Source organism: Crinia signifera, chromosome 1, assembly GCF_055691185.1.
Source record: "Crinia signifera chromosome 1, ASM5569118v1, whole genome shotgun sequence".
Classification (NCBI taxonomy): domain Eukaryota; kingdom Metazoa; phylum Chordata; class Amphibia; order Anura; family Myobatrachidae; genus Crinia; species Crinia signifera.
This window is the reverse complement of record NC_139217.1, coordinates 480,958,134-480,980,160: the sequence shown is the minus strand read 5'-3', so window position 1 is coordinate 480,980,160 and position 22,027 is coordinate 480,958,134. Positions and strand designations below refer to the sequence as shown.

Below are 22,027 nucleotides of genomic sequence, written 5' to 3'. Positions count from 1 at the left end.
TGTGAACATGGATCAGCCTTGTATAGTATATAGTGAAGTCCATGCAGCGCCTCAGGGAGACGGACAGGGTTAGGGGGGGTGCGGGCAGGCGGCGGGGACCCCGGGTTACCGCCGGCAAGCCGGCGGGGACCCGGGGGAACGGATGGAAGCGCCGTCGGAAGGGGACGCCAGCGCCATCCCCTGCAAAGATGGGACCTGACCCATCTGTATGCATGTGACGCCCCCACGGCCCCCCTACTTAGGGCTGGACTATAGTGTATGGATGTGACGCCATACAGGCCCCCTACCTAGGACTGGACTATAGTATATGGATGTGATGCCATACAGGCCCCCTACCTTGCGCTGGACTATAGTATATGCATGTGATGCCATACGGGCCCCCTACCTAGGGCTGGACTGTAGTATATGCATGTGACTCCCCACGGCCCCCCTACTTAGGACTGGACTATAGTATATGGATGTGACGCCATACGGGCCCCCTACCTAGGACTGGACTATAGTATATGCATGTGATGCCATACGGGCCCCCTACCTAGGACTGGACTATAGTATATGGATGTGACGCCATACGGGCCCCCTACCTAGGACTGGACTATAGTATATGCATGTGATGCCATACGGGCCCCCTACCTAGGGCTGGACTGTAGTATATGCATGTGACTCCCCACGGCCCCCCTACTTAGGGCTGGACTATAGTGTATGGATGTGATGCCATACGGGCCCCCTACCTAGGGCTGGACTGTAGTATATGCATGTGACTCCCCACGGCCCCCCTACTTAGGACTGGACTATAGTATATGGATGTGACGCCATACGGGCCCCCTACCTAGGACTGGACTATAGTATATGCATGTGATGCCATACGGGCCCCCTACCTAGGGCTGGACTGTAGTATATGCATGTGACTCCCCACGGCCCCCCTACTTAGGACTGGACTATAGTATATGGATGTGACGCCATACAGGCCCCCTACCTAGGACTGGACTATAGTATATGGATGTGACGCCATACAGGCCCCCCTACCTTAGACTGGACTATAGTATATGCATGTGACACCATACGGGCCCCCTACCTAGGACTGGACTATAGTATATGCATGTGACGCCATACAGGCCCCCTACCTAGGACTTGACTATAGTATATGGATGTGACTCCATACGGGCCCCCTACCTAGGACTGGACTATAGTATATGCATGTGACACCATACGGGCCCCCTACCTAGGACTGGACTATAGTATATGGATGTGACTCCATACGGGCCCCCTACCTAGGACTGGACTATAGTATATGCATGTGACACCATACGGGCCCCCTACCTAGGACTGGACTATAGTATATGGATGTGACTCCATACGGGCCCCCTACCTAGGACTGGACTATAGTATATGGATGTGACTCCATACGGGCCCCCTACCTAGGGCTGGACTATAGTATATGGATTTGACGCCATACGGGCCCCCTACCTAGGACTGGACTATAGTATATGCATGTGATGCCATACGGGCCCCTACCTAGGACTGGACTATAGTATATGGATGTGACACCATACGGGCCCCCTACCTAGGGCTGGACTATAGTGTATGCATGTGACGCCATACAGGCCCCCTACCTAGGACTGGACTATAGTATATGGATGTGACACCATACGGGCCCCTACCTAGGACTGGACTATAGTATATGCATGTGATGCCATACGGGCCCCTACCTAGGACTGGACTATAGTATATGCATGTGACGCCATACGGGCCCCCTACCTAGGACTGGACTATAGTATATGCATGTGACACCATACGGACCCCCTACCTAGGACTGGACTATAGTATATGCATGTGACACCATACGGGCCCCCTACCTAGGACTGGACTATAGTATATGGATGTGACTCCATACAGGCCCCCTACCTAGGACTGGACTATAGTATATGGATGTGACTCCATACAGGCCCCCTACCTAGGACTGGACTATAGTATATGTATGTGACGCCATACGGGCCCCCTACCTAGGACTGGACTATAGTATATGCATGTGATGCCATACAGGCCCCCTACCTTGGGCTGGACTATAGTATATGGATGTGACGCCATACGGGCCCTCTACCTAGGACTGGACTATAGTATATGCATGTGACTCCATACGGGCCCCCTACCTAGGACTGGACTATAGTATATGCATGTGACCCCCCACAGGCCCCCTACCTAGGACTGGACTATAGTATATGCATGTGACCCCATACGGGCCCCCTACCTTGGGATAAACTATAGTATACGCATGTGACGCCATACGGGCCCCTACCTAGGGCTGGACTATAGTATATGCATGTGACCCCCCACGGGCCCCCTACCTTGGGCTGGACTATAGTAATGGCCACCTTATGCTGCTATTGTTTCCCCTGTAGGGGGCAGCGAAGCCCTTTGTCAACTTCATCTTCCGGCTGTGAGTCTGCCACAAATTTCAGGGTCTCTCACTCATCTGGCTCCACTTCGGCCCGATCATCACAACTCTGTAGCACAGAGGCTGGCATCTCCTCTGGCAGGTCAGTTATGCTGGCGGGGCACTGAGGCTGGTAGGTCGGTAGCGCTGGCAGGGCACTCAGGCTGGCATCTCCTCTGGCACGTCAGTAGTGCTGGCGGGGCACTCAGGCTGGTAGGTCGGTAGCGCTGGCAGGGTACTGAGGCTGGCATCTCCTCTGGCAGGTCAGTAGTGCTGGCGGGGCACTCAGGCTGGTAGGTCGGTAGCGCTGGCAGGGCACAAAGACTGTCATCTCTTCTGGCAGGTCAGTAGTGCTGGCGGGGCACTCAGGCTGGTAGGTCGGTAGCACTGGCAGGGCACAGAGGCTGGCATCTCCTCTGGCAGGTCAGTAATGCTGGCGGGGCACTGAGGCTGGTAGGTCGGTAGCGCTGGCAGGGCACTCAGGCTGGCATCTCCTCTGGCACGTCAGTAGTGCTGGCGGGGCACTCAGGCTGGTAGGTCGGTAGCGCTGGCAGGGCACTCAGGCTGGCATCTCCTCTGGCAGGTCAGTAGTGCTGGCGGGGCACTCAGGCTGGTAGGTCGGTAGCACTGGCAGGGCACAGAGGCTGGCATCTCCTCTGGCAGGTCAGTAGCGCTGTGGGGAGGAGACTGGTAGTTTGCCCTTATGGAGGGGAGATGGGACTGAAGGGGTCACCCACCAGTCTACAGGGCCGATATGGTCTCATTTAGGGCTTGATTCAGAGTTGATCACAAATGCTAAATCTTTGCCAAATGAGAAAAACTATGCTGCAGTGCAGGTGGGGCAGGTGCCCATACAGTGGTGCCATTTGTCCACTTTTCACCTGTGAAATCATGTGTTTAACCTCCGATGTGCGAATCCGAGCCAGAGATCCTACGTATGGCACATAGGGAAAGATCGGATCACGGGCATCAGGTTCATATCGCATCCGCCCCGCAGGGCCCGGAACCTTTTACATGTAATTTATCATGTGTAGACATGGCACAGGAAGAACCCTGGGGAGCTGCCAGGGAAGTTAAGACTATGGCACCACCCAAATCTGAAGGTGCCTATGCAAGGTACACAGTTCAAAACGCCTGTAGTACAAATCGCACGCGTGCACCATAGCTGCGATGTGGTCTCCGCGGATCGTATCACAGAGTACAGAAAGTATGTGCCGGCTTCTTGTCACATCTAGTACAAATCGCACGTGTGCACCATAGCTGGCGATGCGGTCTCCGCGGATCGTATCACAGAGTACAGAAAGTATGTGCCGGCTTCTTGTCACATCTAGTACAAATCGCACGTGTGCACCATAGCTGCGATGCGGTCTCCGCGGATCATATCACAGAGTACAGAAAGTATGTTCCGGCTTCTTGTCACATCTAGTACAAATCGCAGGTGTGCACCATAGCTGCGATGCGGTCTCCGCGGATCATATCACACAGTACAGAAAGTATGTGCAGCCTTCTTGTCACATCTAGTACAAATCACACGTGTGCACCATAGCTGCGATGCGGTCTCCGCGGATCATATCACAGAGTACAGAAAGTATGTGCCGGCTTCTTGTCACATCTAGTACAAATCACACGTGTGCACCATAGCTGCGATGCGGTCTCCGCGGATCATATCACAGAGTACAGAAAGTATGTTCCGGCTTCTTGTCACATCTAGTACAAATCGCAGGTGTGCACCATAGCTGCGATGCGGTCTCCGCGGATCATATCACACAGTACAGAAAGTATGTGCAGCCTTCTTGTCACATCTAGTACAAATCACACGTGTGCACCATAGCTGCGATGCGGTCTCCGCGGATCATATCACAGAGTACAGAAAGTATGTGCCGGCTTCTTGTCACATCTAGTACAAATCGCACGTGTGCACCATAGCTGTGATGCGGTCTCCGCGGATCATATCACACAGTACAGAAAGTATGTGCCGGCTACTTGTCACATCTAGTACAAATCGCACGTGTGCACCATAGCTGCGATGCGGTCTCCGCGGATCATATCATAGTACAGAAAGTATGTGCAGCCTTTTTGTCACATCTAGTACAAATCGCACGTGTGCACCATAGCTGCGATGCGGTCTCCGCGGATCATATCACAGAGTACAGAAAGTATGTGCAGCCTTCTTGTCACATCTAGTACAAATCGCACATGTGCACCATAGCTGCGATACGGTCTCCGCGGATCATATCACAGAGTACAGAAAGTATGTGCCGGCTTCTTGTCACATCTAGTACAAATCGCACGTGTGCACCATAGCTGCGATGCGGTCTCCGCGGATCATATCACAGTACAGAAAGTATGTGCAGCCTTCTTGTCACATCTAGTACAAATCGCACGTGTGCACCATAGCTGGCGATGCGGTCTCCGCGGATCATATCACACAGTACAGAAAGTATGTGCCGGCTTCTTGTCACATCTAGTACAAATCGCACGTGTGCACCATAGCTGCGATGCGGTCTCCGCGGATCATATCACACAGTACAGAAAGTATGTGCCGCCTTCTTGTCACATCTAGTACAAATCGCACGTGTGCACCATAGCTGCGATGCGGTCTCCGCGGATCATATCACACCGTACAGAAAGTATGTGCCGGCTTCTTGTCACACCTAGTAAATATCGCACGTGTGCACCATAGCTGCGATGCGGTCTACGCGGATCATATCACAGAGTACAGAAAGTATGTGCCGCCTTCTTGTCACATCTAGTACAAATCGCACGTGTGCACCATAGCTGCGATACGGTCTCCGCGGATCATATCACACAGTACAGAAAGTATGTGCAGCCTTCTTGTCACATCTAGTACAAATCGCACGTGTGCACCATAGCTGGCGATGCGGTCTCCGCGGATCATATCACACAGTACAGAAAGTATGTGCAGCCTTCTTGTCACATCTAGTACAAATCGCACGTGTGCACCATAGCTGTGATGCGGTCTCCGCGGATCATATCACACAGTACAGAAAGTATGTGCCGGCTTCTTGTCACATCTAGTACAAATCGCACGTGTGCACCATAGCTGCGATACGGTCTCCGCGGATCATATCACACAGTACAGAAAGTATGTGCCGGCTTCTTGTCACATCTAGTACAAATCGCACGTGTGCACCATAGCTGTGATGCGGTCTCCGCGGATCATATCACACAGTACAGAAAGTATGTGCAGCCTTCTTGTCACATCTAGTACAAATCGCAGGTGTGCACCATAGCTGCGATGCGGTCTCCGCGGATCATATCACAGAGTACAGAAAGTATGTGCAGCCTTCTTGTCACATCTAGTACAAATCGCACGTGTGCACCATAGCTGCGATGCGGTCTCCGCGGATCATATCACACAGTACAGAAAGTATGTGCCGGCTTCTTGTCACATCTAGTACAAATCGCACGTGTGCACCATAGCTGCGATACGGTCTCCGCGGATCATATCACACAGTACAGAAAGTATGTGCAGCCTTCTTGTCACATCTAGTACAAATCGCAGGTGTGCACCATAGCTGCGATGCGGTCTCCGCGGATCATATCACAGAGTACAGAAAGTATGTGCAGCCTTCTTGTCACATCTAGTACAAATCGCAGGTGTGCACCATAGCTGCGATGCGGTCTCCCGCGGATCATATCACACAGTACAGAAAGTATGTGCAGCCTTCTTGTCACATCTAGTACAAATCGCACGTGTGCACCATAGCTGCGATGCGGTCTCCGCGGATCGCATCACACAGTACAGAAAGTATGTGCAGCCTTTTTGTCACATCTAGTACAAATCGCACGTGTGCACCATAGCTGGCGATGAGGTCTCTGCGGATCATATCACACAGTACAGAAAGTATGTGCAGCCTTCTTGTCACATCTAGTACAAATCGCACGTGTGCACCATAGCTGCGATGCGGTCTCCGCGGATTATATCACACAGTACAGAAAGTATGTGCCGCCTTCTTGTCACATCTAGTACAAATCGCACGTGTGCACCATAGCTGGCGATGAGGTCTCTGCGGATCATATCACACAGTACAGAAAGTATGTGCAGCCTTCTTGTCACATCTAGTACAAATCGCACGTGTGCACCATAGCTGCGATGCGGTCTCCGCGGATTATATCACACAGTACAGAAAGTATGTGCCGCCTTCTTGTCACATCTAGTACAAATCGCACGTGTGCACCATAGCTGGCGATGCGGTCTCCGCAGATCATATCACAGAGTTCAGAAAGTATGTGCCGGCTTCTTGTCACATCTAGTACAAATCGCACGTGTGCACCATAGCTGCGATGCGGTCTCCGCGGATTATATCACACCGTACAGAAAGTATGTGCCGGCTTCTTGTCACATCTAGTACAAATCGCACATGTGCACCATAGCTGCGATGCGGTCTCCGCGGATCATATCACACAGTACAGAAAGTATGTGCAGCCTTCTTGTCACATCTAGTACAAATCGCACGTGTGCACCATAGCTGCGATGCGGTCTCCGCAGATCATATCACAGAGTACAGAAAGTATGTGCAGCCTTCTTGTCACATCTAGTACAAATCGCACGTGTGCACCATAGCTGCGATGCGGTCTCCGCAGATCATATCACAGAGTACAGAAAGTATGTGCAGCCTTCTTGTCACATCTAGTACAAATCACACGTGTGCACCATAGCTGTGATGAGGTCTCCGCGGATCATATCACACAGTACAGAAAGTATGTGCCGCCTTCTTGTCACATCTAGTACAAATCGCACGTGTGCACCATAGCTGCGATGCGGTCTCCGCGGATTATATCACACAGTACAGAAAGTATGTGCAGCTTTCTTGTCACATCTAGTACAAATCGCACGTGTGCACCATAGCTGCGATGCGGTCTCCGCGGATCATATCACACAGTACAGAAAGTATGTGCCGGCTTCTTGTCACATCTAGTACAAATCGCACGTGTGCACCATAGCTGCGATGCGGTCTCCGCGGATCATATCACAGAGTACAGAAAGTATGTGCAGCCTTCTTGTCACATCTAGTACAAATCACACGTGTGCACCATAGCTGTGATGCGGTCTCCGCGGATCATATCACAGAGTACAGAAAGTATGTGCCGCCTTCTTGTCACATCTAGTACAAATCGCACGTGTGCACCATAGCTGCGATGCGGTCTCCGCGGATCATATCACAGAGTACAGAAAGTATGTGCCGCCTTCTTGTCACATCTAGTACAAATCGCACGTGTGCACCATAGCTGCGATGCGGTCTCTGCGGATCATATCACACAGTACAGAAAGTATGTGCCGGCTACTTGTCACATCTAGTACAAATCGCACGTGTGCACCATAGCTGCGATGCGGTCTCCGCGGATCATATCACAGTACAGAAAGTATGTGCAACCTTCTTGTCACATCTAGTACAAATCGCACGTGTGCACCATAGCTGCGATGCGGTCTCCGCGGATCATATCACACTGTACAGAAAGTATGTGCCGCCTTCTTGTCACATCTAGTACAAATCGCACGTGTGCACCATAGCTGGCGATGCGGTCTCCGCGGATCATATCACAGAGTACAGAAAGTATGTGCAGCCTTCTTGTCACATCTAGTACAAATCGCACGTGTGCACCATAGCTGGCGATGCGGTCTCCGCGGATCATATCACACAGTACAGAAAGTATGTGCCGCCTTCTTGTCACATCTAGTACAAATCGCACGTGTGCACCATAGCTGCGATGCGGTCTCCGCGAATCATATCACACAGTACAGAAAGTATGTGCCGGCTTCTTGTCACATCTAGTACAAATCGCACGTGTGCACCATAGCTGCGATGCGGTCTCCCGCGGATCATATCACACAGTACAGAAAGTATGTGCCGCCTTCTTGTCACATCTAGTACAAATCGCACGTGTGCACCATAGCTGCGATGCGGTCTCCGCGGATCATATCACACAGTACAGAAAGTATGTGCCGGCTTCTTGTCACATCTAGTACAAATCGCACGTGTGCACCATAGCTGCGATGCGGTCTCCGCGGATCATATCACAGTACAGAAAGTATGTGCCGCCTTCTTGTCACATCTAGTACAAATCGCACGTGTGCACCATAGCTGCGATGCGGTCTCCGCGGATCATATCACAGTACAGAAAGTATGTGCAGCCTTCTTGTCACATCTAGTACAAATCGCACATGTGCACCATAGCTGCGATGTGGTCTCCGCGGATCATATCACACAGTACAGAAAGTATGTGCCGCCTTCTTTTCACATCTAGTACAAATCGCACGTGTGCACCATAGCTGCGATGCGGTCTCCGCGGATCATATCACAGTACAGAAAGTATGTGCCGCCTTCTTGTCACATCTAGAACAAATCGCACGTGTGCACCATAGCTGCGATGCGGTCTCCGCGAATCATATCACACAGTACAGAAAGTATGTGCAGCCTTCTTGTCACATCTAGTACAAATCGCACGTGTGCACCATAGCTGCGATGCGGTCTCCGCGGATCATATCACAGTACAGAAAGTATGTGCCGCCTTCTTGTCACATCTAGTACAAATCGCACGTGTGCACCATAGCTGCGATGCGGTCTCCGCGGATCATATCACAGAGTACAGAAAGTATGTGCCGGCTTCTTGTCACATCTAGTACAAATCGCATGTGTGCACCATAGCTGCGATGCGGTCTCCGCGGATCATATCACAGTACAGAAAGTATGTGCTGGCGGCTTGTCACATCTAGTACAAATCGCACGTGTGCACCATAGCTGCGATGCGGTCTCCGCGGATCATATCACAGAGTACAGAAAGTATGTGCCGGCTTCTTGTCACATCTAGTACAAATCGCACGTGTGCACCATAGCTGCGATGCGGTCTCCGCGGATCATATCACAGTACAGAAAGTATGTGCCGGCTTCTTGTCACATCTAGTACAAATCGCACGTGTGCACCATAGCTGCGATGCGGTCTCCGCGGATCATATCACACTGTACAGAAAGTATGTGCCGGCTACTTGTCACATCTAGTACAAATCGCACGTGTGCACCATAGCTGGCGATGCGGTCTCCGCGGATCATATCACACTGTACAGAAAGTATGTGCCGCCTTCTTGTCACATCTAGTACAAATCGCACGTGTGCACCATAGCTGCGATGCGGTCTCCCGCGGATCATATCACACTGTACAGAAAGTATGTGCCGGCTTCTTGTCACATCAAGTACAAATCACACGTGTGCACCATAGCTGCGATGCGGTCTCCGCGGATCATATCACACAGTACAGAAAGTATGTGCAGCCTTCTTGTCACATCTAGTACAAATCGCACGTGTGCACCATAGCTGTGATGCGGTCTCCGCGGATCATATCACACAGTACAGAAAGTATGTGCCGGCTTCTTGTCACATCTAGTACAAATCGCACGTGTGCACCATAGCTGCGATGCGGTCTCCGCGGATCATATCACACAGTACAGAAAGTATGTGCCGGCTACTTGTCACATCTAGTACAAATCGCACGTGTGCACCATAGCTGCGATGCGGTCTCCGCGGATCATATCACAGTACAGAAAGTATGTGCCGGCTACTTGTCACATCTAGTACAAATCGCACGTGTGCACCATAGCTGCGATGCGGTCTCCGCGGATCATATCACAGTACAGAAAGTATGTGCAGCCTTCTTGTCACATCTAGTACAAATCGCACGTGTGCACCATAGCTGCGATGTGGTCTCCGCGGATCATATCACACAGTACAGAAAGTATGTTCCGGCTTCTTGTCACATCTAGTACAAATCGCACGTGTGCACCATAGCTGCAATGCGGTCTCCGCGGATCATATCACAGTACAGAAAGTATGTGCAGCCTTCTTGTCACATCTAGTACAAATCGCACGTGTGCACCATAGCTGGCGATGTGGTCTCCGCGGATCATATCACACTGTACAGAAAGTATGTGCCGCCTTCTTGTCACATCTAGTACAAATCGCACGTGTGCACCATAGCTGCGATGCGGTCTCCGTGGATCATATCACACAGTACAGAAAGTATGTGCAGCCTTCTTGTCACATCTAGTACAAATCGCACGTGTGCACCATAGCTGCGATGCGGTCTCCGCGGATCATATCACAGAGTACAGAAAGTATGTGCCGCCTTCTTGTCACATCTAGTACAAATCGCACGTGTGCACCATAGCTGGCGATGCGGTCTCCCGCAGATCATATCACACAGTACAGAAAGTATGTGCCGCCTTCTTGTCACATCTAGTACAAATCGCAGGTGTGCACCATAGCTGCGATGCGGTCTCCGCGGATCATATCACACAGTACAGAAAGTATGTGCAGCCTTCTTGTCACATCTAGTACAAATCGCACGCGTGCACAATAGCTGCGATGCGGTCTCCGCGGATCATATCACAGAGTACAGAAAGTATGTGCCGGCTTCTTGTCACATCTAGTACAAATCGCACGTGTGCACCATAGCTGCGATGCGGTCTCCAGCGGATCATATCACACTGTACAGAAAGTATGTGCCGCCTTCTTGTCACATCTAGTACAAATCGCACGTGTGCACCATAGCTGCGATGCTGTCTCCGCGGATCATATCACACAGTACAGAAAGTATGTGCAGCCTTCTTGTCACATCTAGTACAAATCGCACGTGTGCACCATAGCTGCGATGCGGTCTCCGCGGATCATATCACACAGTACAGAAAGTATGTGCAGCCTTCTTGTCACATCTAGTACAAATCGCACGTGTGCACCATAGCTGCGATACGGTCTCCGCGGATCATATCACAGAGTACAGAAAGTATGTGCAGCCTTCTTGTCACATCTAGTACAAATCGCACGTGTGCACCATAGCTGCGATGCGGTCTCCGCGGATCATATCACACAGTACAGAAAGTATGTGCAGCCTTCTTGTCACATCTAGTACAAAATGCATAGAGCGCACGGTTTACAAAGTATGGACACCTTCACATTCTGCACATGTTACATCTTTCTCCCCTGTAGTGCACCATGGTGTAACCCAGGTCTCTCTGCACATGTTACATCTGCCCCCCTGCAGTGCAGCATGGTGTAATCCATGTCTCTCAGCACATGTAACATCTGCCCCCCTGCAGTGCAGTATGGTGTAACCCAGGTCTCTCTGCACATGTAACATCTGCCCCCCTGCTGTGCACCATGGTGTAATCCTGGTCTCTTTGCACATGTTACATCTGCCCCCATGCAGTGCACCATGGTGTAATCCAGATCTCTCTGCACATGTTACATCTGCCCCCATGCAGTGCACCATGTTGTAATCCAGGTCTCTCTGCACATGTTACATCTGCCCCCCTGCAGTGCACCATGGTGTAATCCAGATCTCTTTGCACATGTTACATCTGCCCCACTGCGGTGCAGCATGGTGTTACCCAGGTGCTCAGTTACTGGGTGCTTCTGCATGTAGCCCACACATTATTCTCACACTGCAATGTAGGTCTGAGCTAGGACACACGACTCCCACACCTAACACTCTGCACAGGTTACATCTGTGTTACCCAGGTCTCTCTGCACATGTTACATCTGCTCCACCTGCAGTGCAATATGCTGTAACCCAGATCTCTCTGCCCAGGTTACATCTGCCGTGCAGCATGGTGTAACCTAGGTCTCTGCGCATATTACATCTGCCCCCCTGGAATGCAGCATGGTGTAACCCAGGTCTCTGCGCATATTACATCTGCCCACCTGGAATGCAGCATGGTGTAACCCAGGTCTCTGCGCATATTACATCTGCCCACCTGGAATGCAGCATGGTGTAACCCAGGTCTCTGCGCATATTACATCTTCCCACCTGGAATGCAGCATGGTGTAACCCAGGTCTATGCGCATATTACATCTGCCCACCTGCAATGCAGCATGGTGTAACCCAGGTCTCTGCGCATATTACATCTGCCCACCTGGAATGCAGCATGGTGTAACCCAGGTCTCTGCGCATATTACATCTGCCCCCCTGGAATGCAGCATGGTGTAACCCAGGTCTCTGCGCATATTACATCTGCCCCCCTGGAATGCAGCATGGTGTAACCCAGGTCTCTGCGCATATTACATCTGCCCCCCTGGAATGCAGCATGGTGTAACCCAGGTCTCTGCGCATATTACATCTGCCCACCTGGAATGCAGCATGGTGTAACCCAGGTCTCTGCGCATATTACATCTGCCCACCTAGAATGCAGCATGGTGTAACCCAGGTCTCTGCGCATATTACATCTGCCCACCTGGAATGCAGCATGGTGTAACCCAGGTCTCTGCGCATATTACATCTGCCCACCTGGAATGCAGCATGGTGTAACCCAGGTCTCTGCGCATATTACATCTGCCCACCTGGAATGCAGCATGGTGTAACCCAGGTCTCTGCGCATATTACATCTGCCCACCTGGAATGCAGCATGGTGTAACCCAGGTCTCTGTGCATATTACAAGAAAGGGGTATGCAGCGCTCTTTTAATGATCACACTAGTATGCTGTACAATACATATTTATTTAGAATAAAAGATAATAAAGATAAAAATGACAGTAAAAAAACTTGATGACAATTGAGTGTCAATAAAAACAATATAAGACCTGCCAATATAAATTTGTGGTATATAACATATAACCTGCTCTGGTAACTTGAAAGTCCCGGCACAGAGAGGAGAGCAACTTGGATTCTAAACAAGGCTGTCAGAAACTCCAAAACATGTGGAACACAAGTACAGTGAAACGCGTTTGTGTTTCCCCAGGAGCTTACCTATACCTGCCAATTTCATCCTGCTGATTCATCTGGACTTGCACCTTACCTTTCCCAATTGGGACTTAACTTTTTCCCAAAGCACAGACGCACTTTACAAACAAATCCTAAATGGACTGGGACACCTACAAAACCACATGGAGATTGTAGATTGGAGCAACTATTCCAAGACAAGCACAGCCGGAATTTAGAGAGGATACCTACAAGCCCATTCTATCCTTTTAAAGGACCGGGACACCTCCAGCAGCACATAAAGCACCTTGGACTCCTACCTTACATCTCTCTCCATTTGTGCCGGGACTTTCAAGTTACCAGAGCAGGTTATATACCACAAATTTATATTGGCAGGCCTTATATTGTTTTTATTGACACTCAATTGTCATCAAGTTTTTTTTACTGTCATTTTTATCTTTATTATCGGTACTCTTTACTTAGCACGGCGGCCATCGCGGGCATTGAATGCACTAAAAAATCGGGTGCAACGCGACCGACGCGATGCCCGCGATTTCCCATAGGGAACAATGTTAAATGTCTCAATTGACCCGATTTTCCTGTTCAATGCCTCAATTGACCCGATTTTTCCATAGGAAACAATGTTAAATGGCCCACAGAGGCCAAATGGGCACCCTGAAGTGTGAAATGGCCCCCACAATTGTTAACGCCACCCCACGATCAACGTGAACCCGAAGCATGGCGAGCGGCGGCGGTACGCGTCCTACGACCTTTTCATACCCCCACTATCCACGTCGGCGTGGAGTTGAGAATAGAATAGTGTGGCGAGCCCGAAGCGTGGCGAGCGGACGCGGATACCTGTGAAGCCCGCGAAGGGACTCGTTTACCTGTGAAGGTATCCGCGTGCGCTCGCCACGCTTCGGGCTCGGTGGCTCGCTGCGCTCGCCACACTATTCTATTCTCAACTCCACGCCGACGTGGATAGTGGGGGTATGAAAAGGTCGTAGGACGCGTACCGCCGCCCCGCGCGGGCTCGCTGCGCTCGCCACGCTTCGGGTTCACGTTGATCGTGGGGTGGCGTTAACAATTGTGGGGGCCATTTCACACTTCAGGGTGGCTATTTGGCCTCTGTGGGCCATTTAACATTGTTTCCTATGGAAAAATCGGGTCAATTGAGGCATTGAACAGGAAAATCGGGTCAATTGAGACATTTAACAGTGTTCCCTATGGGAAATCGCGGGCATCGCGTCGGTCGCGTCGCACCCGATTTTTAGTGCATTCAATGCCCGCGATTTTTTTTAACTGCGATGCCCACGATCAAAATCGTGGGCGCGGTGCTAGGTAAAGAGTACCTTATTATCTTTTATTCTAAATAAATATGTATTGTACAGCATACAGTACTAGTGTGATCATTAAAAGAGCGCTGCATACCCCTTTCTTGTTCTATTTTCCAAAGGGATCTGACTAATCCCCACTGCAGCAGCTCACGTTGAGTGAACAGCCTTGACAAGCGCTCTATACAGTTTCACTGTATTTAGTTTTCTCTGTGCATATTACATCTGCCCCCCGGGAATGCAGCATTGTTTTGCCCATTAGAGAAAGAGGTACTTGTTTCCTAGCACGGCGCCCATCGCATCGTGTACCAATAAGCCTTACAATGGTATGCATTGCGATGGCACCCGATGTTATTTAATTTAAAATTGTATACTATTGTATATGGCATACAATGCGATTGTATACGATTTTAAATTGTGTAAGCACCCTAATGGGTGCTTTCAATGTTAAATGGCCCCCCTATAAGATTATTAAATTGTATAAGCACCGTAATGGGTGTTTACAATGTTAAAAGCACCCCCACTATCAACACCAACCCGAAGCGTGGCGAGCGGTACGCGTCCTCTGTCCTTTTCATACCCCCACCATCCACATCGGCGTGGAGTTGATTTTAGATAGTGTGGCGAGCGCAGCCGGAATACATGTAAAGTTATCTGCATCCCCTCGCTGCACTCGCCACACTATATAAAATCAACTCCACCCCGACGTGGATAGTGGGGGTATGAAAAGGACGGAGGACGCGTACCGTTGCACTCGCCACACTTCTGTTTGGCGTTAATAGTGGGGGTGCATTTAACATTGAAAAAACTCATTAGGGTGCTTATACAATTTAAAATTGCATCGCATGCGGGTATATAGCATGCGATGCGATACAATAAATACAATGCCATACAGCTGAATATTGTGGGCGCCGTGCTAGGAAACAAGTACCGAGAAAGATGTTGCATTTGCAATCTGGTGTGAATCGGGCTCTTTGTTTGGTCTGCAGCAAGTTCCTTTTCTTATCTAATTGTCTCATTTCGCAGGACTGACTGCCGCATACAGCGCACGGGCTCCGAACTCCCTGCTCATCTTCCAGCTAACAGAGGCCGGCGACCTATTTACTCAGAGACTAGTAAGGGAAGAGGCAACCGTGGCACGTCCCACCGCCTCGGACGGTCCCACCGCCACGGACGGTCCCACCGCTACGGACGGTCCCACCGCCTCGGACGCTCCCACCGCCTCGGACGTTCCCACCGCCACGGACGTTCCCACCGCCACGGACGTTCCCACCGCCACGGACCCTCCCACCGCCACGGTCCCTCCCACCGCCACGGACCCTCCCACCGCCACGGACCCTCCCTCCGCCACATCAGATCCCCCCTATATCCCCCCAAGTGAGCAGACTCTAGAGAGGCAGGAAACAGACCAGGGGGTGTTAGAGCTTAGCCCTGAGGCAAACCACACCTCTATACCGAGCCCCACCCAAAAAGCACCGGCTACAGGGTCTCATGGCGCATGTTCTCTGCAATCGCTCAGTACTAAGTCTGCACTTCGTTTCCACAGTTGGATCTGTGATCTGATTGCACAGCGGCCAATAGAAAGTGTCCAGCGGCCGGTGCTCCAAACCAGTAAGCTTTTCCATGCTAAGGAGTTGGGTAAAACTGCGCCGGTGGCGTCTGACCTGCGAGATTACTTGCGTGCGAGTATGAGACAGAGAGCACTGGTCCAGTTCCATGCCCCAGAGGCGGTGGAGACCTTAAAGCTGGTACGCACTGAGGAATGGCAGGACTCGCTGAGTCAGCGGCTGAATGCCTCGTGGGACGGCCAGCTTGTCCTGTGGTGGGACGATCATCATGGACTGAACAGGGACCGGAAGATCCAGGCTCTGCGAGAGAAGCGGAGACGACAGAAAGTGGGCAGAGCCCGGAAGCTTCTGACGCAGTCTGGAAGTTTCATGCCCTCATTCAGTCTGGGGTCAGACATAGATAGTGCGCCTCTGTTAGACACCGGGATCCCCCTTCGCTCTGATCCATGTATGGACCCTGTATCTCCAAGTAGTGTGAGGCCTGGACCATCCCTGACCACAGAGTACAGCTCACCAGACCTCTCCCAGCTAGGGACTGTCCCACAGACGGCTGCCGACTCCTTATCCCTTACGTCATCACAATCTCTCAGTGACAAGGGTATTCCCAGAGAGCGTCGACGGACACTTCAAGCCTTCATCTTGGGAGAAAGCAGCAGCACCGTCCAGTCTTCCTCGCAGGCCGTCCTATCCCAAAGCTCCCGGACACTCTCCCAGCGCTCCCAGCCATCGAGTAAGAGATCTCGCATGGGGTTCTGAGCCTCCTCCATCCAATGCACAGACCCCTCCTCAGTACTGACCTCCCAGGGGGCTGGTCTGCTCGCTCATGGGGGGGGTTACACAAATAAACCCTGGTGTTCTACAGAATGGACTATACGTTGTCTTGTACGTCTTCAGCCGGCCCCTGGAAACGAGGGCTTCCGCCTGTCCCCGGGTGCGAGGTCTTTAGCCGGCCTCCGGGCGCGAGGTCTTCAGCCGGCCCCTAGACACGAGGGCTTCCGCCTGCCCCCGGGCGCGAGGGCTTCAGCCGGCCCCTAGACACAAGGGCTTCCGTCTGCCCCCGGGCGCGAGGTCTTCAGCCGGCCCCCGGGTGTGAGGTCTTCAGCCGGCCCTGTACACGACTCCATGCATCTCAGTATACTCAGTGCTGTGTCACTGGCGAGAGCGGCAGGGGACATTGGATTCCATGTGATGTGGTGATGTTGGCCATGTCAGCATTTCTTGTGTCAGCATTCTGTAAATGTCTTGTTTTCAAGTGTGAAAATTTTGACCGTGTCGTCAATCTATTGCTTTGAATGTCCACTTAGGGACTGCAGCTGTCTTTCCATAGCACATAGACCACTGACTGCAGCTTACGTGGCCCCTGGTGATGTCACGGGGCCCCTGGTGATAGCACAGGCCACGTTTTTAAAGCTTTATCATTTCATTTTACTTTGTAGATTTTACTAAGTAACTTCTCGGTTCACACGCAATAAAGCTCATGTCAGCCGTGATATAAGTGTTACCTATAAGTGCCACTAATTCTCCATTAGGTACCACGCAGTGCCTAGTGCCATCTGTGGTCTATATAAGGTCAGTAGTACTGGGAGCAGTGGGCGCTGTGGTCCGGCCTGGAGACTGACGGCGCTCCCCCATAGAATGTTTAGGGGAGACTATATTCTGCCCCTCAGAGGGGTAGACACACATAGCGGCCACTAAACACAGTGCTCAGCTGGTGTGAAGGGGTCCTGATGTGTACCACGTGGAACCTGGGGTGGTCTTCCGTGTCCCTTCCCATATAATGTCAGTAGGGTACTTATGTATTATCTGGGCTCCCATGTTAAATGCACCCCATTTTTTCATACCCCCACTATCCAACTACGCATGGAGTTGATTTTATATAGTGTGGCGAGCGCAACGAGCCACCGTGCCCGAAGCGTGGCGAGCGGACGCGGTCTCAAGAAAAACGGGAGCCCAGATATAACATAAGTAACGTCAGTAGTTCTGGGAGCAACGGGCGCTGTGGTCTGGCCTGGAGACTGACGCCGCTCCCCCATAGAATGTTTAGGGGAGGTTCTGCCTCTCAGAGGGGTGGACAGCCACTAAACACCGTGCTCAGCTGGTGTGAAGGGGTCCTGATGTGTACCACGTGGAACCTGGGGTGGTCTTCCGTGTCCCTTCCCATATAATGTCAGTAACCATCCTAATGACCTGAATGTACAACAGGGGGGTCGTTACCAACCATGTGAACATGGATCAGCCTTGTATAGTATATAGTGAAGTCCATGCAGCGCGTCTGTCTGCATGCGCTAATCTCATAACATACTGGGCGCATTCCTCTGCAGCTTGCAGTATTATGTAGCGCAGTTCACCCAGAGGGATTACATATATTCACCATCGCCCTATCCCATATGGGGGTGGAGCACAATGAGATTATCATAACCAATCAGCATGTACTATGTAAATGAGGTGACTGGAAACATCACAGCTGGTCTAGATAGCCATTTCCACAGCAAGTGGCAGCAAACACAGGGTGCCCTCCCCATTGGGTGCCGGACGGGATCCCGACTGTTAAAACACAGACGGCTGGGTTCCCGACGGCCATCAGCTATTTTCCCTCGTGGGGGTCCACGACCACCATAGAGGGAAAATAGAATAGGTGGCGAGCCCGCAAGGGGCTTTGTTGCACTGGCCACGCTGTCTGAGTCCAGGCAGTCGGGATCCCGACTCTGTGAATCATACGACACCCTCCCCATTACCCACTGCCAGGTGGCTGCAACAATGACAGCAATTAAGGGCACCGCACAGAGGGACACATGCCCCGCAGACATCTCCTTAGCCCTTACCCCACTGCACAGGGGCACCAGCCAGGGCACAGCACAGAGGGCCACATGACCCGCACAGATCCTCAGATCTCCCCATTACCCGCTGCACAGGGGCAACAGCCATGTGGCTGCAACAATGCCCTCAACAATGAGGGCAGTTTTCACATGTACCTGGAGGGAGCTGCGTAGTCGTGAGGGGAATAAGATACTGAGTGGGGTTATGGAAAGGTGCATGCATGGGGGATAAGAGGTGTAGTGGGTGAAGTCCAGTGTGCCTGCTGACACAGAGGAATGTGTGACTGGGGTGGGGGCATGGTGATCTGTGGGCGAAAGGAGGCACTGGGGCTGAATGGGTGTGTGATGGGGAGCAGAGGGTGGGTTGTGGGTATGATGGTAGCAGGAAGCATTGAGAGGGGTGGATAAGGCAGGGTGTGTGATGGGGAGCAGGGGGTATAGAGTGGGGTGGATAAGGCAGGGTGTGTGTGATGGGGAGCAGGGGGTATAGAGTGGGGTGGATAAGGCAGGGGGTGTGTGATGGGGAGCAGGAGGTATAGAGTGGGGTGGCTGAGGCAGGGGGTGTGTGATGGGGAGCAGGGGGTATAGAGTGGGGTGGCTGAGGCAGGGGGTGTGTGATGGGGAGCAGGGGGTATAGAGTGGGGTGGCTGAGGCAGGGTGTGTGTGATGGGGAGCAGGGGGTATAGAGTGGGGTGGCTGAGGCAGGGGGGGTGTGATGGGGAGCAGGGGTATAGAGTGGGGTGGCTGAGGCAGGGGGTGTGTGATGGGGAGCAGGGGGTATAGAGTGGGGTGGCTGAGGCAGGGGTGTGTGATGGGGAACAGTGGGTATAGAGTGGGGTGGCTGAGGCAGGGGTGTGTGATGGGGAGCAGGGGGTATAGAGTGGGGTGGCTGAGGCAGGGGGTATAGAGTGGGGTGGATGAGGCAGGGTGTGTGTGATGGGAGCAGGGGGTATAGAGTGGGGTGGCTGAGGCAGGGGGTGTGTGATGGGGAGCAGGGGGTATAGAGTGGGGTGGCTGAGGCAGGGTGTGTGTGATGGGGAGCAGGGGGTATAGAGTGGGGTGGCTGAGGCAGGGGGGGTGTGATGGGGAGCAGGGGGTATAGAGTGGGGTGGCTGAGGCAGGGGGTGTGTGATGGGGAGCAGGGGGTATAGAGTGGGGTGGCTGAGGCAGGGGTGTGTGATGGGGAACAGTGGGTATAGAGTGGGGTGGCTGAGGCAGGGGGTGTGTGATGGGGAGCAGGGGGTATAGAGTGGGGTGGCTGAGGCAGGGGGTATAGAGTGGGGTGGATGAGGCAGGGTGTGTGTGATGGGGAGCAGGGGGTATAGAGTGGGGTGGATGAGGCAGGGGGTGTGTGATGGGGAGCAGGGGGTATATAGTGGGGTGGCTGAGGCAGGGGGTGTGTGATGGCGAGCAGGGGGTATAGAGTGGGGTGGCTGAGGCAGGGGGTGTGTGATGGGGAGCAGGGGGTATAGAGTGGGGTGGCTGAGGCAGGTGGTGTGTGATGGGGAGCAGGGGGTATAGAGTGGGGTGGCTGAGGCAGGGGTGTGTGATGGGGAGCAGGGGGTATAGAGTGGGGTGGCTGACGCAGGGGGTGTGTGATGGGGAGCAGGGGTATAGAGTGGGGTGGCTGAGGCAGGGGGTGTGTGATGGGGAGCAGGGGGTATAGAGTGGGGTGGCTGAGGCAGGGGGTGTGTGATGGGGAGCAGGGGGTATAGAGTGGGGTGGCTGAGGCAGGGGGTGTGTGATGGGGAGCAGGGGGTATAGAGTGGGGTGGCTGAGACACGGGGTGTGTGATGGGGAGCAGGGGGCATATAGTGGGGTGGCTGAGGCAGGGGGTATAGAGTGGGGTGGCTGAGGCAGGGGGTGTGTGATGGGGAGCAGGGGGTATAGAGTGGGGTGGATGAGGCAGGGGGTGTGTAATGGGGAGCAGGGGGTATAGAGTGGGGTGGCTGAGGCAGGGGGTGTGTGATGGGGAGCAGGGGGTATAGAGTGGGGTGGCTGAGGCAGGGGGTGTGTGATGGGGAGCAGGGGGTATAGAGTGGGGTGGCTGAGGCAGGGGGTGTGTGATGGGGAGCAGGGGGGTATAGAGTGGGGTGGCTGAGGCAGGGGGTGTGTGATGGGGAGCAGGGGATATAGAGTGGGGTGGCTGAGGCAGGGGGTGTGTGATGGGGAGCAGGGGGTATAGAGTGGGGTGGCTGAGGCAGGGGGTGTGTGATGGGGAGCAGGGGGTATAGAGTGGGGTGGCTGAGGCAGGGGGTGTGTGATGGGGAGCAGGGGGTATAGAGTGGGGTGGCTGAGGCAGGGGGTGTGTGATGGAGAGCAGGGGGTATAGAGTGGGGTGGCTGAGGCAGGGGGTGTGTTATGGGGAGCAGGGGGTGTGTGATGGGGAGCAGGGGGTATAGAGTGGGGTGACTGAGGCAGGGGGTGTGTGATGGGGAGCAGGGGGTATAGAGTGGGGTGGCTGAGGCAGGGGGTGTGTGATGGGGAGCAGGGGGTATAGAGTGGGGTGGCTGAGGCAGGGGGTGTGTGATGGGGAGCAGGGGGTATAGAGTGGGGTGGCAGAGGCAGGGGGTGTGTGATGAGGAGCAGGGGGTATAGAGAGGGGTGGCTGAGGCAGGGGGTGTGTGATGGGGAGCAGGGGGTTTAGAGTGGGGTGGCTGAGGCAGGGGGTGTGTGATGGGGAGCAGGGGGTATAGAGTGGGGTGGCTGAGGCAGGGGGTGTGTGATGGGGAGCAGGGGGTATAGAGTGGGGTGGCTGAGGCAGGGGGTGTGTGATGGGGAGCAGGGGGTATAGAGTGGGGTGGCTGAGGGCAGGGTGTGTGTGATGGGAAGCAGGGGGTATAGAGTGGGGTGGCTGAGGCAGGGGGTGTGTGATGGGGAGCAGGGGGTATAGAGTGGGGTGGCTGAGGCAGGGGTGTGTGATGGGGAGCAGGGGGTATAGAGTGGGGTGGCTGAGGCAGGGGGTATAGAGTGGGGTGGCTGAGGCAGGGGGTATAGAGTGGGGTGTGATGGGGAGCAGGGGGTATAGAGTGGGGTGGATGAGGCAGGGGGTATAGAGTGGGGTGGCTGAGGCAGGGGGTGTGTGATGGGGAGCAGGGGGTATAGAGTGGGGTGGCTGAGGCAGGGGGTGTGTGATGGGGAGCAGGGGGTATAGAGTGGGGTGGCTGA

General features: G+C 53.1%; 1 protein-coding gene across 1 annotated transcript; it reads left to right on the top strand.

Moving 5' to 3' along the window:
* The first annotated feature begins 188 nt into the window (after nucleotides 1-188).
* On the top strand, nucleotides 189-19,065 carry LOC146020136 (uncharacterized). The gene is made up of 3 exons (XM_083153009.1): nucleotides 189-206; nucleotides 3,049-3,094; nucleotides 15,502-19,065. Exons 1-3 carry the CDS (start codon nucleotides 189-191, stop codon nucleotides 16,797-16,799), a joined length of 1,362 nt encoding a protein of 453 aa, XP_083009135.1. The 3' UTR covers nucleotides 16,800-19,065.
* The last annotated feature ends 2,962 nt before the right edge of the window (nucleotides 19,066-22,027 follow it).

Excerpts from the sequence above, each read along its gene's own strand:
- LOC146020136 (XM_083153009.1), top strand. Across the intron at positions 3,095-15,501 it reads GCTGGCATCTCCTCTGGCAG|GACTGACTGCCGCATACAGC; the intron begins GTCAGTAGCGCT and ends CTCATTTCGCAG.